Source organism: Ursus maritimus, unplaced genomic scaffold (assembly GCF_017311325.1).
Source record: "Ursus maritimus isolate PB19 unplaced genomic scaffold, ASM1731132v1 scaffold_30, whole genome shotgun sequence".
Taxonomy (NCBI): domain Eukaryota; kingdom Metazoa; phylum Chordata; class Mammalia; order Carnivora; family Ursidae; genus Ursus; species Ursus maritimus.
Genome location: NW_024425564.1, coordinates 13,611,580 through 13,627,745, shown reverse-complemented (window position 1 = coordinate 13,627,745; position 16,166 = coordinate 13,611,580). Strand labels below are relative to the sequence as shown.

General features: G+C 36.9%; 1 protein-coding gene across 1 annotated transcript in view; it reads left to right on the top strand.

Annotated features, from left to right (window-relative positions):
* The window catches only part of GMDS (GDP-mannose 4,6-dehydratase), a 596,996-nt gene that overhangs the window by 475,293 nt on the left and 105,537 nt on the right, over positions 1-16,166 (top strand). Inside the window, exon 8 of the mRNA XM_040644987.1 lies at positions 2,750-2,868. Coding sequence (XP_040500921.1) covers positions 2,750-2,868 — 119 coding nt within the window. The remainder of the gene's footprint in view (positions 1-2,749; positions 2,869-16,166) is intronic.

The window sequence follows — 16,166 nt, the reverse complement described above, 5'->3', positions numbered from 1 at the left end:
GTATTTTTGAAGAAAGCCAAAAACAAGTGTGTGTGTGTGTGTGTGTGTGTGTGTGTGCGTGTGTGTGTGCGTGTGTGCACACATTCAGGGGAGATGGGAGGGTCAGCTTAGCTGTGGAAGGGTGGCCAAAGGGCAGGCTCAGTCCCAATGAAGCCAACAATACTGTGTGCCATTGGTCACACGGAAACTCAGTGAGATAATATGAATTCATTCCAAGGACCAGACTTGGGGCTCTTGTGTGGGATCTGGAAGGAGAGGTCAGAGTTTCCAGACAAAGGAGAGAGAAGAGGGCATTCTAGGCCACGAGAACTGCACGTGCAAGACACAGAGACACGAGGAGCTAGCCCCCCACTGGGCCTCTGCTAATGCGCATGTGCCTCGTTGCCCGCAACAAAAGACACCTTTGTGAGGACCTGAAAAGCAGAGGGTGCCGGGCACAGGGCTTGGCCAGCAGAGCTGGGCTGCATCTCAGACCCCACTCCCCCCGTCAGCCCAGAACATGTTTAATGGCCCTGAATTCAGGGAGGTACAAAGATTTAGGAGACTCTGTGCTGCATGGACTATCCCAATAAAGAGAACATCTTGCATTTTGTACCTTTTAAAAACAGATCAGGTTTTATTATTAATACTAATCTAACTAGTGTGAATTTTTAAAGTGTTGTGACTAAATTCATCATCTGTGATCTCTTAGTGCAAAATGACCCTTGCAGATACTTCATGAATGCCAGCAAAACTCTCTCCTAGCCAAGACATCTTCGTTAGTCACTTCTCAGTGTGCCACTGACCCAAATCTACTGCCATTGTCCCACCAGTGTGCCCACCTCCAAAGTACATAAAACCACCAGAAGTCTCATCCTCCGTAGAGCAAAAATAGGATTGAAAAGTCTTTTAATTGACCAAAAATACAAATGTTTGCAAGAAATAACTTCAAGTAAAAGATAAATATCTATTTTTTTTATTATTCTTTAGAAGGATGCCACAAATTCAATGAATAAAAAGGAATTGAGTGTTTTTGGGTTGCATCTTCTGAGAAAAAAGAAGCTGCTCCATTGGCTTCAGCGGCTTATTTTTCAGCTTATCCAACAGCAGTGAGGGAGACACCAACCAGAACAGTTTTCTTTAAATGTTAGAACCAGAGTGTGATACGCATAATATTAGGGGCTGTGTTCTCATGAAATGCCTTATTTTTACCTATTTTATTTTGAAAAGTGGGTGAGAATGAGGTAAAACACGGTTGTTGTTGGCTAGGATTTTTCTTAAAGAGGTATGCTACAGTCACACATGAGCTCTACTTTCGTGTTTTTTAATCTGCATCTTCAATCTGTGTAACAAAATCATTGAAATTAGTGTACAGTTCCAAACTGTAGAAACGATAGGCCCGTTGCTACTGATAAAAGTGGTTAGAACCAAGTGGAGCAGGGCTGTGACCACTGCCACCAGTTTGTATCTGGGACACACAGCTGCACTGTTACCCAACTGACTTCTCATCCCTGTTGAAAAAGTGCACTGGTGCGATGCGTGCACTGAGCACTTGACCTGGAAATGCTGCCTGACGAATCCTGACCGCTGGCGCGTTCTTAGTGTCACTCAAATAACTTTTTAAAAGGGGCAGTACTGTTCGTTACATTATTGTTTTCCCTTCAGTGATTCTTGATTTACTTGGCTTTTTGATGTCAACATGCTGAAAAATTTCCAACTTTATTGTTAGGAAATTTGGTTCTACTTTTCAGGAAGATCTGTTTTTAAATGACTTTTTCTTACCTTCCGTCCACGATATAAAGGAAAATCGGGCAATTCTTTATAAACTCTTCTTTTCTTAAATATTCTGTAGAAAGTTTCTTTGCCACAGAATATCTTGTTCCTCTAAATTGTAGCCCGAGAACCCGCTGTGTGACGATCAAGATGCCTAAAACATGTCCTCCGGTCTACCGAGTCTGACCTTCTGTGTCCCAGGCATCTATGCTGAGATGGGCCCCTGCTGATTCTGATGCACATTGAAGTTTGAGAACCACCACTGTGATGTTGAGAATATTGTGTTAAATTCATGGTCATTTTCTAGCTGCACGTGTCAAAGTATTCAAACAAGGAGGCCGTCAGACTGGTGGTTTTTAATGCCTTAACAGCCTGTGTAGGTGAACCAAACCTAAGCCAGAGTCAGTGCACTCAGATCCAACAAAATGAACCTTAAGAACAACCAGTCACAAACAGCTACCGCTGCTTTTTCAAATAACGCAACTGTGTAAACTATAGTCAATCGCATAATTGCTTTGCTTTGCTGCGGTGTCCACTCTGTGAAAACTCCGCTCCTGGTTCCTGTTGGTGTAGCGCTCCTAACCACCTTTGGTTTAGTGCTGACTTATTCAAATTGATGTATGCGCCAATAAACTCTTGGGGGGAAAAGAATTTAATGTGCCTCAGTTTACCTTTTAGCAATGTCCATATCCAGCTATGGGGTGTTTTTTTTTTACAGATTTATTCATTTTAGAGAGAGAGAGAGAGTGCATGTGTGGTGGGGGAGCAGAGGGAGAGGGAGAGAGAATTTTAAGCAGACTGCACCCTGAGAGCAGAGCCTGACATGGGGCTTGATCTCAAGACCCCGTGATCATAACCTGAGCTGAAACCAAGAGTTGGTTGCTTAACCCACCGTGCCACACAGGCGCCCCTCAATTGCATGTTTTTGATACCACTGTATTTCTCAAGTGGCAGCTGGGTGCAACTTTAACTTGGACTTGCCTCTCTCTCTTTCTAGGCTATGTGGCTGATGTTGCAGAATGATGAGCCAGAGGATTTTGTCATAGCTACTGGGGAAGTCCATAGTGTTCGGGAATTTGTAGAGAAATCATTTTTGCACATTGGAAAAACCATTGTGTAAGTATGAATTGATTTCTGGCCATTTATCAGACATTTGCTGGTGAGTTTATATATGTGCTTTCTATTCACCTTGGTTTTGTCTTTTTCCCCTTTTACTGTCTTGTAAAGCAATACACAGTTTCAGTATGAAAGAGGGACTTTATTCTTCACTGTATACAATCCCTTTTTTTACCTTTTTTTATTTTTTAAAGGTTTTTAATTTTTTTAATTTTAAACTTTTTACTATGGCTAACACATGATTTACTGTGATTTTACTGTAGGTAATTCTACTTTTACCAGATCAATGTGATAATATTATACAATTGTTTTTAATATTTTCGTCTCTATTTTAAAATTTTGAAACCACAAAAAACTTAGAGAAAAATTTCAAATCCATTACAAACAATCTTCTTTTCTTTGTACTATTGAGAATAGGTTGCCAACCTAATGCCCATCACCCTGGACTTTTGTGTGTATTTCCTATAAACAGTGGCATTCTCCTACGTAAACACAGTATGATCCTCAAAATCAGGAAATTCACAATGATAAGTTACTACTGTCTAATGCTCAAATCTCATTTGAGTTTTGCCAGTTGGGCCAATGCTATAATTTATACCAAAATGATCTAGTTTGTAATCCTGCGTTACATTTATGTGCTGTGTGACACAAATTTTGGAGTCAGATTTTTATTGGAATGCTTGAAAGATTTGTCAGAAATTCTTTATTATAGATGGAAAATTTTTCTTTTTTGGTAATTTTTTTATTGTGGTAAAATATATATACACACAATTTGCTATTTTAACCATTTTTAAGTATACATTTCAGTGACATTAAGTATATTCACAATGTTATGCAACCATCACCACCATCCATCTCCAGAACTTTTTAATCTTCCCCAACTAAAATTCTGTACCCATTAAACAGTAACTTGACATCCACCCCTTCTCCCAGCCCCTGGCAACCACCATTCTACTTTATGTCTCAAAGAATTTGCCTACTCTTGGTATTTCATATAAATTGAATCATACAGTATCTGTCCTTTGTGTTTGACTTATTTCACAAAACTTAATATCTTCAAGATTGATCCATGTTGTAGCCTGTATCAGCATTTCATTCCTTTTTAAGGTTGAATAATATTCCATTATATGCATATGCTACATTTTGTTTATCCATTAATCTTTCGTTGAACACGGGGTCCCTTCCAAATTTTGGCTATTGCGAATCATGCTACTGTGAACATGGATATACAAATATTCATTTGAGTCCCTCCTTTCAATTCGTTTGAATATATACTTAGGAGTAGAATTCCTGGGTCATATGATTATGTTTAACTTTTTGAGGAGCTGCCAAACTGTTTTCCAAGATTCGTTTTTTAAATACAAGAAAGGACTATGATAGAATGACAGAAATTAGATTAAACCTTCTATCTTTAAAAAAAAAAAAAGGAAACTACATAAAATATATGAAATAGTTGTTTTAGACATTGGACAACAGGTAATGCAGGTCTGTGATCCCTCATAGAAAAGAAACAAATGAGGTGAGCCCTGCAATCACTCTGGGCCTCTTCCTGGAGGGACAGTCTCAACCATGGAACATGAAAGGGGCACTCCATCAGAGAACAACTGTTTTGCTGAGTTGAGGAGGTAGAGGTCAGAATTTAGAGAGTCTGAGGCACCTAACATTAGGGGGCAAAGTTCTGGAAAGGTGGGCTCTACAAAGAAAAAAGAACTCCAGAAATCTGCGTAAGGACCCCATTTAGTTTGTACTGAATAATAAGATGTAGATGTGCTAGAAGAAATTCCATAAGCTTAGATGAAGAACTACCTGGGAGCTGGGAATTGAACATTCCTCAGAGCTTACTCAAGTCTGGGAGGCATTTGCATTTCAGCCAGCTTCAATGGAGAGACCTTGTTCATCACTCAGAGAAGTGATACAGAGTCTAGAGGGCTATGTCTCAGTAATGTGGCTAATCCTGAGAGTAAAGGCTATTCCAGACTTAGGCTAGCAAAGTTTAAGTACAAACTTCAAGAAGATCAAACTGGACACAAGGAACAAACTCCTACCATAACAAAGCCCGTGTTCTTCAAAAGAAGACAGTAAAATCTAGACTCAACAACATAAAATTCTTAATATTCATCATTCAATAAAAAATTAGAGTGTCAAGAAGCAGGAAAATATAACCTATAACCAAGAGAAAAAACAATCAGTAAAAACAGTCTGAGGAATAATAGAGATGATGTTATAAGCACTCAGGGACATTAAAAAAACTATTAAAACTATGCTCAGATATTTTAAGAAAAACATGGGTTTAGTGAGAAGAGAGGGAAAATATATATTTAAGAATAACTAAATGGAGCTTCTAGAGATGGAAAATTAAATATCTGAAATGAAAAATTCACTGTTAGCATGAAGAACAGATTAGATACTGCAGAAGAAAGGATTGTTGAACTATAAGTATATAGAAGTATAATAGTAGCAATGATCCATGATGAAACATAGAAAAAAGACTGGAGAAGGAAAAAAAAAACCAGAGTGTCAGTGACGTGTGGAACAGTATCAAACAACCTAACATGTTTAATTGGAGTCCCAGGGGAAAGAGGGGACAGGGCACAGAGAAAGAATTAAATATTGGCCCAAATTTCCCCAAATTTGGTGAAAACAATAAAATCACAGATCCTTAAGAGACTTAATATATCCCAAACAGGATTAACACAAAGAAAATTTCATCAGGATACATCATAGTCAAATTACTGAAAATAAATGCTAAAGAGAAAATCTTAAAAGGCAGCCAGAGAAAAAAGAGAATTATTTACAGAGGGAGAAATAAAGGAAAGTTTTGTTATCAGAAACTATGGAAGACAAAAGACAATGGAGTAACATCTTTAAATTGCTGAAAGAAACCTACAACCTAGAATTCTATACCCAGAGAAACTGTTTCAAATATGGAGGTGAATTAAAGACTATTTTCAGACAAACAAGGCTGAAATAATATATTGTTAGCAGACATTTAGACAAAAGGAAAATGATACTAGTTCAAAGCATGGATCTCTAGGAAGTGAAGATCAAAAGAAACAGTAAATATGTGGGAAAACATAAAACATTTTAAAATTTCTTTAAAAAGCAATTGGTTGAAAGTAAAAATCATAATATATTATGAAGTTTCTAATATGCATAAATTTGTATGACAACAGAGCATAAAGTGTGGAGCATAATGGAAGCATTTCATTATTATATTGTTTGTAAGATTCTTGAGCTAAATGCAAATTGATATAAAATTATTCAGAGATAGGCTGCAGTAAATTGAAGTGCATACTACAAACTACAGAGAAACTACTAAAAACAAAATAAAAAATAGCAATAAGGCGATAGTGGATTTAAAATGTAATCCTAAGAAGTGTTTAGTCTAAAAGAAAGAAGGAGAAGAGACAATGGGAACAAGTAACAGATGGGACAAATATAAAACAAATAGTAACTGTATTGATGATTGCATCCATTAAATGCTCTAAAGGGAGATTAGTTGCACTTGATAAAAAAGGAATATGCCATCTACAAGAGACACACATTAAATATAAACATATAGGTTAAAAGTAAAAAGATGAAAAGAGAAAAAATGCAAACACTGATCATAAGAGACCTGGAGTGGCTGTATCTATATGTGACAAATTAGACTTCATTTAATTAGAAGGAAGGAGTCATTTCATAATTTTAAAGGGATCAATTCATCATGAAGACATACAATTTTAAATGTATATACCCTGTTACCATTAGTTCAAAATACTGACAGAACTGAGGAAAAATAGACAAACCTTATATTTAAGTACTTCAACACTCTTCTCTCCATAATTGACAGAACAAGTAAACAGAAAATCTTTGAGGATAGAAAAGACCAGAACAACATAATAAATCTACTTGGCCAAATTGACATTTGTAGAACATACCACCCACCTAGCCCAGAGCAGCTGAATACATATATATGCAATTGCACTTGTAACATTCACCAGGATAGACCATATTCAGTGCCATAAGAGAAGTTCATAAATTTTAAAGTATTAAAATTGCAAGAATATGTTTTGTGACCAAAATGGAATTCAATTAGAAATTAATAACAAAAAAATATTAAAGATCCCCAAACATTTGGAAACTAAACAACACATTTCTTTTTTTTTTAATGATTTTTTATTATATTATGTTAGTCACCATACAGTACATCCCTGTAAACAACACATTTCTAAATAACTCACAGGCTAAAGAAGAAATCACAAGGGAAATTAGAATATATTTTCAACTAAATGAAAATGGGAACAGCATGCCAAAATCTGTGGGATCCAGCTAAAGCAATGCTTAAAGAGAAGTTTGTGGCTTTGAACACTAAAGAAAGAAAGAAAGAAAGAAAGAAAGAAAGAAAGAAAGAAAGAAAGGAGAAGATTCCAAGCTAATTATCTATCATAAGAAGAAGGTTCCATTGTAAGAAGCCAGAAGAAGAGCAAATTAAACCCAAAGCAAACAGAAAGAAGAAATTATAAATGTAAGAACAGAGACTGATGAGATAGAAAGCAGAAAAACAGTGGAGAAGATCAGTGCAATCCCTAACTGGATAAACCTTTTATCCAGTCTGATCAGGGGAAAAAAAAGAGGACACAAAGTATATATATTAGAAATAAAAGAAGGAACATCACTACAGATCCTGTAGATATTAACAGAATAATAAGGATATATTATGAACAACCTTTGCCAGTGACTTTTTCAAAATAGAGGAAGCGGACAAATTCTGTAAAAGACACAACATTGCCAAAACTGACTCAAGAAAAAATAGAAATCTTGCTTCTATCTCTGTTAGAGAACTTGAATTTCAAGCATTTAAGGAAGAAAATAATACCCTTCCTATAAACTACTTAGAAGAGAGAATACTTCCTAATTCATTTTATGAGTCCAACATTACCCTGATACTAACAACAAAAACTGTTTACAAGAAAGGAAGTGTACAGACTAGTATTCCACATGAACATAGAAACAAAAAATCATTAAGAAAATATTACCAAATAAGCAATATATAAGAAGTTGATAAACCATGACCAAGTGGGATTTATCCTAGGAATGCAAAAGGAGTTTAACATTTAAAAATCAGTGTAATTCACTATATTTTAAAAAACAGAAGAGAGAAACCATGTAATTTTTTTCAATAGTTGCAGAAAAAGCATTTGAAAAAAATTCAATGACTGTTTATTACTAAAGAAAAAAAACTTTCGACACACCAGGAACTGAAGGAAATTTCCTCAAGTTGATAAATAGCCTCTGAGAAAACCCCACAATTAATGTTGACAGACTGAATGCTTTTCTCCTAAAAATCAGGATCAAGGCAAGGATGTCTCCTTTAATTATTCCTTTTCAAATTGTCTTGAAGAGCCTAGCCAAAAATAAAAGAAGAAAAATAAATGAAAGAAAGAAGTGTATCTGTCTTTATTCACTGATAGCATGATGGAGTACATATAAAACTTTTGAGCGTTCTACCATTGAAACAACTACTAAAACTAATAGGTGTATTTAGCAATGTCACAAGATACAAAATCTATGCATAAAAATCAGTTTTATTTCTATGTACTGCCAATGAACAATTGAAAACTGAATTTTTTAAAAAACAATAATACCACTTAAAATAGAATCAGAAAAACATGAAATACTTAGAAATGAATTTAGTAAAATATATGAAAGATCTGCACACTGCAACCTGAAAAAAACATGAGAGAAACCAAAATAGCTAAATGAATAGAGGGATATACTGTGTTCTTGGATTAGAGAGAACTGAATGTTGATAAGATGTAGATTCTCTTCAAATCAATCTATAGATTCAGTGAGGTCCCAATCAAAATCACAGTCATTTTTGGTAAAAATTGGCAGGCTGATTCTAAAATTTATATGGAACTGTAAAGGATCTAGAATCATTTTGAAAAAGAATATCAAACTTCTTTTTAAACTTAACCTGCATGATATTGACATAAGGATAAATTTATAGATCAATGAACAGAATGAACAGAATATAAAGCCCAAGACTAACACTTGTACCACCAATTGAATTTTTACAAAGATGTCAAAGTAATTAATTGGGGGAAGGATAGTCTTTTTAACAAATAGTGCTAAAATCATGAATAGCCATACCATATGGGGATAAGGAGTGAAACCCAATCCATAAATCACACCACACAGAAATTAATTGAAAAAGGATTATAGATATAAATGTAAGAGTTACTAAAAACTAAAAAACCATTAGATGAAAACATAGGGGAAAGGCTTTGCAACTTCGAGGTAGGCAAAGATATCTTAAGTTGTTTTTCTACTAGGTTGAGTTATAAGAGTTTTTGCAAGTATATTCTCTCAGTCCATGACTGCCTTTTCCATCTCTCAACAGTGCCTTTCAAGTAGCAAAAATTTTACATATTCGTGTAATGCAGTCTGTTATTCTTTATGGCTTTTTGGTATCTGTGTGTGTTTGTAGTGAATGTTTATACCAATTTGGGGCGAAGCCAAGGATTTCTTAGGACACCAAAAGCAAGAGCCATAAACGGAAAAAAATGACAAACTGAATATCACAATTAAAAACTTCTGCTCTTTGGAAGCAACCATTAAGAAAATGAAAAGGCAAGCATGGTCTGGGAGAAAATAAGTGTAATACTTAATATCAGACAAAGGACTTCTATCTGGATATGCAAAGATCGCCTGTAATTCAAAAATAAGGCAAATGACTCAATTAAAAAATGGGTCCAATATCTGAACATAACTTCACACAAGAAAATATACAAATAGCTATTTAGCACATGAAAAGATGCTCAACAAGACTAGTCAACTGGGAAATGCTCATTACAAGCACAGTGTAACACCACTACACCCCCATTAGAATGACCACAATGCCCAAGTATTGATGAGGATGTTGAAACAGCTAGGGCTCTCATACGTTAGTGATGAAAGTATAAATGGTACAACCACTTTGAAAAATGGTTAGGCTTTCTTATAAAATCAAATCTATATTTATCATATGACCAGGAATTTTCCTAGACATTTACCAAAGAAAAATGAAAATGTATATCCACATAGAGACTTATACATGAATATGTATAATGGCTTTATTCCTAGTAAAACATTGCCTTCCCTAACATTCAATGAGTAAATGAATAAACAAATGTTATGTATCTGTACAGTGGAATACTAGGATGAATCTTAAAATCCAATGGTTTTAAAATCTAAGCATAACTGCTTAGTGAAAAAAGTGAGCCGCAAAAGAGTACATACTGTATAATTCTATTTATATGATATTCTAGGAAAGAATAATTTGGACTGATAGAAGGCCAATCAGTGGTTGCTTGAGTATGATGGGCTGAATTTGGGGTGATGACTGGAATAAACAACTGGTAATTTTTGAGGTGGTAGAAATGTCTCGTATCTTGACTGTAGTGGTGGTTGCGTGAATGTATGCATTTTTCAAAACTCATCAAACTATACACTTGTTAGACATTTTAGTATTTGTAAATTATACCTCAATATAGTTGATTTTTTAATAAAAGGAATAGAAAACAAGGAACTTTAAGAGCCCATCATCAAGGAATATTTAAGTGAATTTAATCAAGTGTTATCACACTATTAAAAATAATGCTTAAGAGAATTTTGAATAACATGAAGTATGATTATGACAATGTTAAGTTTAAAAAAAAAAAAGATACACGAGAGGCTATGGACTCTGGGAAACAAACTGAGAGTTTCAGAGGAGAGGGGGATGGGAGATTGGGCTAGGCCAGTGATAGTATTAAGGAGGGCAACGTATTGCATGGAGCACTGGGTGTTATATGCAAACAATGAATCATGGAACACTACATCAAAAACTAAGGATGTACTGTATGGTGACTAACATGACATAATAAAAAAATTTTTTTTTAAAAGATACAAGTTTAGGTCTGTTGTATGATCTAAACTCCCTAAAACTATGCCTACAAAAGATTAGAAGAAAACACACCAAAAATTTAACAATGGCAGTTTCTACCTTGTGGAATTATGGACAGCTTTGAGATTCTACTGTATATATTGCTCTGTATCCAAATTGTCTGTGAGGAACTTATATCCTTTTTTAGTGAGAAGTCACCTTACACACATTTTTTTAAATTAGGGGTAGTATTACAAATGAGTCCCCAAAGAAGACTATCTTTTGAAAAGTGGATGAAACTTGGCCATTCTCCCATCTTGGAGATAATGTTGTTTTCAGTCACCAGGCCATTCTCTGACCTGTACTCCCATGAGCTGAATGCCTATTTTCTGACCTAGCACAGTCTCTCACAAAGTAGGATGCTAGTCTGGGAGATGTCGATGAAAGCATTCCATGTCTAGTTCATTTAGAAAATACTGGATATTATAACCCCCCTTGGAGAATTGCCAGTAAAAAAACTGTTTAACTTTGTTTAACCCGGCATTTTCCAAGCTTAATTTTTAAGTTTATATTAAAAGCTTACACAAACAAGAGTTCTACGGATTACCCACTGGGAAATGTTCTTCTGTCATTGAAACCTGAATAACAGATACCTGTTATGTCTGACTCCTTCCCGTCTTCGGAAGTAGTACTTGCCATTGGCAGTTTCTCCAAGAAGGCCCAGTGAAGCAGTTGAGTCAGTTTCACTAAAATCTATTTCAAATTTCAGGCAGTGGCCTTCATTTTGTTTCAAAAGGCAGACTAACCACAAATCAAGCTTTTAGTGGTATATTAAAAATTGCATCTGAGTGGTATATAACATTTTGGTAAAATAAAAAGCTTTTTCCAAATTCTTCCGAAAAAGAGAGATTGATGTGAGGTGCTAATCATTCTAGATGAACTGAAGACCTGGCTTTGTCGCTTTCATAAGAGTCTTCTGGGTGGCCACACATCACACTGGCAGCACTTACCTGCCCAGTGCCCAGTACCTGCTTCAGGTCTTTCTGTGTCATAGCACTGGAGTTGTGGGAACAGAATGCTTACAATGCGTATTCTTCATAGTTTGTCTGAAAATATAAAATTCCTTCTCAGGGCTAGATAATAAAATCATGATGGCTTTGTGAATGCTGTCTGCAGGTTATGTTCTATTGTTTGTTTTTTTTCAATTTCCTTCCTCTGGATCTTCTTTGGGCCCCATGCATCAGCATACCGATCTCAGCTGGAAGAAGAGCTGGGAAGCCACAGGCAATTTCATGTGCTAGGGCCAAGGCCGCTCCTTGGGCTTCAGAGTCCCCGCTGCAGCTGTGAGCTTTGACAGGCCAGCAAGTCCTTCTTGGGAACCGTGTCCACACAGTCAGAAACCGGGCAGAAAGGAGCAAAGAAAACACACTGAGATCTGAACAAAGCTGGGAAGGCCAGGGATAGTACTGTACCTCAGTAACTCATAGTTTTATTATAATTTGGGGAAACATGCTTTTCGAGACCCTTCGGGGGTACAGACCTCTTTCTCCCAAGGATGCTGTTTTAATTTCTTTCAGACTTGCTCGCTTTCATTCCTAAGACACTCATCCTTATGTGTACAGAGTGTGGCATGCTGTTGTGTGTAAAAGCACAGTCCCAGTGCCACATCTCATGAGCTTGAATCCCAGACCCGAAACTTCCAGAGAGTCATTTATCATCCCTGTGTCTCCATTTTCCCAACTGTAAAATGGGGATAATAAGAGTACCTACCTCACAGGGATGGGGTAAAGAATAAATGGGTTAAATATATATGAAGTCCCTAAAACAGTACCTGATGCTTCCAAAGCTCTGTGTAAGTATTGTGATTAATAAAAGGGTAATTGATTGAAAACATTTGTCAACAGTGAAAACAAGGGATAAATAAAATGTGGAAACAGTAACATTAGACAACTGATTGTATGTGTGGAGACAAGAAATGTTTCATGTTGTGTGGCCAGACCGAACCGAGTGCAGACCCTCAGCAGAGAAAGGCCACCACAGGAGCAAGAACACACTTGCACACCTGTAGGTGGATAGACGTTATGGACGCAATGAGACATCTCTTCGTCTCTCACTCCTGAACCCCTCTGAGAAGTAATCGGTCATTTATCAGAATTATCAGAACCTTTTTGCTGCATCTGTCTCCTGTAGAGCAGAGGTTCTCAAACTTTAGCGTTCTGTGAATCGCTTGGAGTTCTTTTAAATGCAGATTTGGAATCAGTAGGTCCGGGCAGGGCCTGAGATTCTGAATCTCTAACAAGATCCCAAGTGATGCGCGTGCTGCTGGTCCACAGAGCACACTTTGAGTAGCAAAGCCTGAGAGAATTATGGCATCTCGGGTTTGACTGAACCTGACAATCATTGAGTCCAGTCCCTTATCACTTTCTGCCTTGTTTTTAGTCCTCTGTGACTCTGCCTTCCCTGTAGGCTCGCCAGTGGGCTCCTTCAGGGCGGAACCTAATTCTAGTTCCCTTCTGCGCCTTTCATTCCGCCCGGGGTAGTATCAGACATTTGGTAAAGAAATCAACATTTTAATGAGTCAATTATGGAAAAATAATTTTTGGAAATTGGGGGATTTGACTTTAGGGGGTTGTTTTTTGGTTTTTGGTTTTTGGTTTTTTTTTTTAGAGGGGGGAAGGAGTACTTGCTTAAAAAATGAAAAGACTTAAATTCCAGGGCTTTCCATGAGAACGGTTCAGTGAGCTCCTGCAACTGCTTTGTTCCTTCTTTTTCCATCCTGTCTCTCTCATCTCCAGTATTCATAGGATCGCTTAAGTGCCAGTTGAATTTAATTGCAATTGGATTGAATTTATCATCTGATAAATTGAGGTAAAAAGAGTTCTCATTTCTGCCACTAATAAATTCAGGAATGTGCTAAGACAAGATGAAAAATTATCTAAAACCCAGAAGTCATACACATCTCTTTTCTTTCATATGGCTTGAAAGAGGTAGACCAAGAGATGGCTGGAACCTCCAAAGATTAAGCCAAAGTTTCTGGAAATTGCTTCTGGTCCTACCCTGACTAAACCAATACCTGAGATGAGATGAGATGCTACGCTTTTGTAATACAAGTTACCTCAGAGCCTAAGGAACTTTGGTTTATCTATTAATCATTTGGTACGCAGTCCCACCAGTTCTTGATAAATCAAGTTCTTACAAATGAACTAATCATTTACTTTATAAAGTAGTTTGCTTACTTCAAAAATATTATAATAGCAATCTGTCAAAAATAACCTGAAAATTAGAGAAATGTCCAGGAGCTTATCTTTTTGGAAAATGTAACATGCTTTCCTGTAATATTTTACATTTTAAAACATTTGACATTGCTTAAATCCCAAGACTGGGAAAGTCCATAAACCCATGACCAGTGTCCTGTTTGTGGTATTCTTAAGGTAATTTTGTTTCTGAATTGTAATATATAGAGCAAAAAAATTTTTAATTTGAATTACTTTGTATAAATCATTTTCCATTCACTTACGTTTTCTTCCTTCCTTAAGCTAGCTGACTTATAAATTTATTTTCCAGAAAAAAACATTTTGCAGGAAACTAACATTAATTAGAGAAATTAAGGTGTGGGCAAAGATATGGTCTTTTTTGTTTTAAATACAGTGCTGCAAGTTGAAAATTTAAACAAAAATTAAAACTGTACCTTTGCAATGTAATTTAGTGATCTAGATTATTTTTATGCCCTCAGTTTTCTCCATATTCTTTTGTGGGTTTAAGATTGTATTGTGGATTACTTATATTGGGATTGAGGGGTTTTCTACACTTTTTAAATATGGAATTCATGTTGCTTTTAAACAGCCCTCCAAAGGCTTTATTAAAATGTGTACTTCAGAAGAAATCAGTATCCTCCACTCTACGGTGGAGGCAACTTAGCATCTTGGTCTGTAACATATGTGCACTTTGTGCTCACGTTTTCTCAAGGAATCAAACATTTTGTTTTTAGGGGTGTTCTATTGAGCTCCAAAAGTTATGAAGGATGATATAAAATAAATTCTTGTGTGTGTGTGTGAAATATTCATACTAATAAAGCCTTAAATATAATAACAGTATTTATACTGGGAAGGAGAGACAAGTGAATGAGCATTTTTAGTAGTCAGAATTTTTTTTTGTTGTTTTTAAGGAAGTGAAACCGAACTCAGAATAGCCTTGGAGACACCCGGGTCCAGGACTTGGTAGTCTATCAGAGCTCTCTCTGCTTCTTAGAATGCTGCCTTCATTCCCTCAGCATTTCCCCAGGACAGAGGACGTCACTGAGAGCATTTCTGGGGATATAGACTAACACAGTGAATGAGGAATAGAACCTTTTTGATAGTTATCCATGTGGAAAACTCCTGAGGAAGGATTCTTGCTGGCACCATTGGGCCCATGGTAACCTCTAGACCATTCACAGAAGCCAGAATATGGGGCCAGTTCCTAGTTCCTGTCCTGTTGTTAGGGAGAGAGAATTCTGTGCTTGGCAGCCCCATAGAAATCCCTGGTCTAATGGAGAGAGGATCAAAGTCTTCCCCAAGAGGGGGATATTTCTAGAAGAAAGGCAGAAAGTGGTGCTAAGCAGACAAAAACAACCTGTTCACATAGCATTTAACGATCATTTAGTATGAGCCCAAAGGTGTGCTATGAGCTGCCCACTTATTCAGTTTAATTCCTGGGCTGGGGGCACTGTTTTCACTGAGAAGGAAACTGAGGCACACTGAAGTTAAGTAACCTCTGAAGGTTACCCAGCTAAGTAAGGGGTAGAGCCAAGGTGTAAACTGAGTATTTTCTGACTCAAAAGACCTTTCTTTATATTGCACTTTTCCTCCTACTTTTTTCTGTCCTTCAAAAGTACTCTGAAATGTGATCGTTGCATGCTAACAGTGGGGCCACATCATAAGCAAACAGCTCACAAAACCAGACCCAGGCCCGCATGCCTCTGTGAAAGGGAAGCCCCAACCAAAATGCCAAGAGAGCAAAAGAAGTTAAATGTTGGCTTTTGAGCTCTCAAGAGCCCAAGTTCTGATGAAAAAAGCAAGATTTAAAGGCTCTTTAAAGGATAATCTTCACTGGCTGCGGTTTTGTTTCTAAGCTCTGTCACTAGGAGCAAATCCCGCCTAACCTGTAGCACCACTCACAGTTCCTTGACACCTCCTGTCCTTTGGATCTGCAGTTGTAAGCGAATGAGACCGGCAGGGCATCTGTCTCAGTCACCATTGTCCTCAGTGCTGACAGCAGCTGGCCTGCAGTAGGTTGCTCTATGGTACCTTCTTACCTGAGCCCAAATGGATATCCAAAAGCCAGCTTGTCCAGAAAAGCCTTCCAAGAACACTCCTTATCGCCCTGACTTCCCAAAGTTAAGTTCATCGTGGGTCAGTCTCTCATGGTGGTG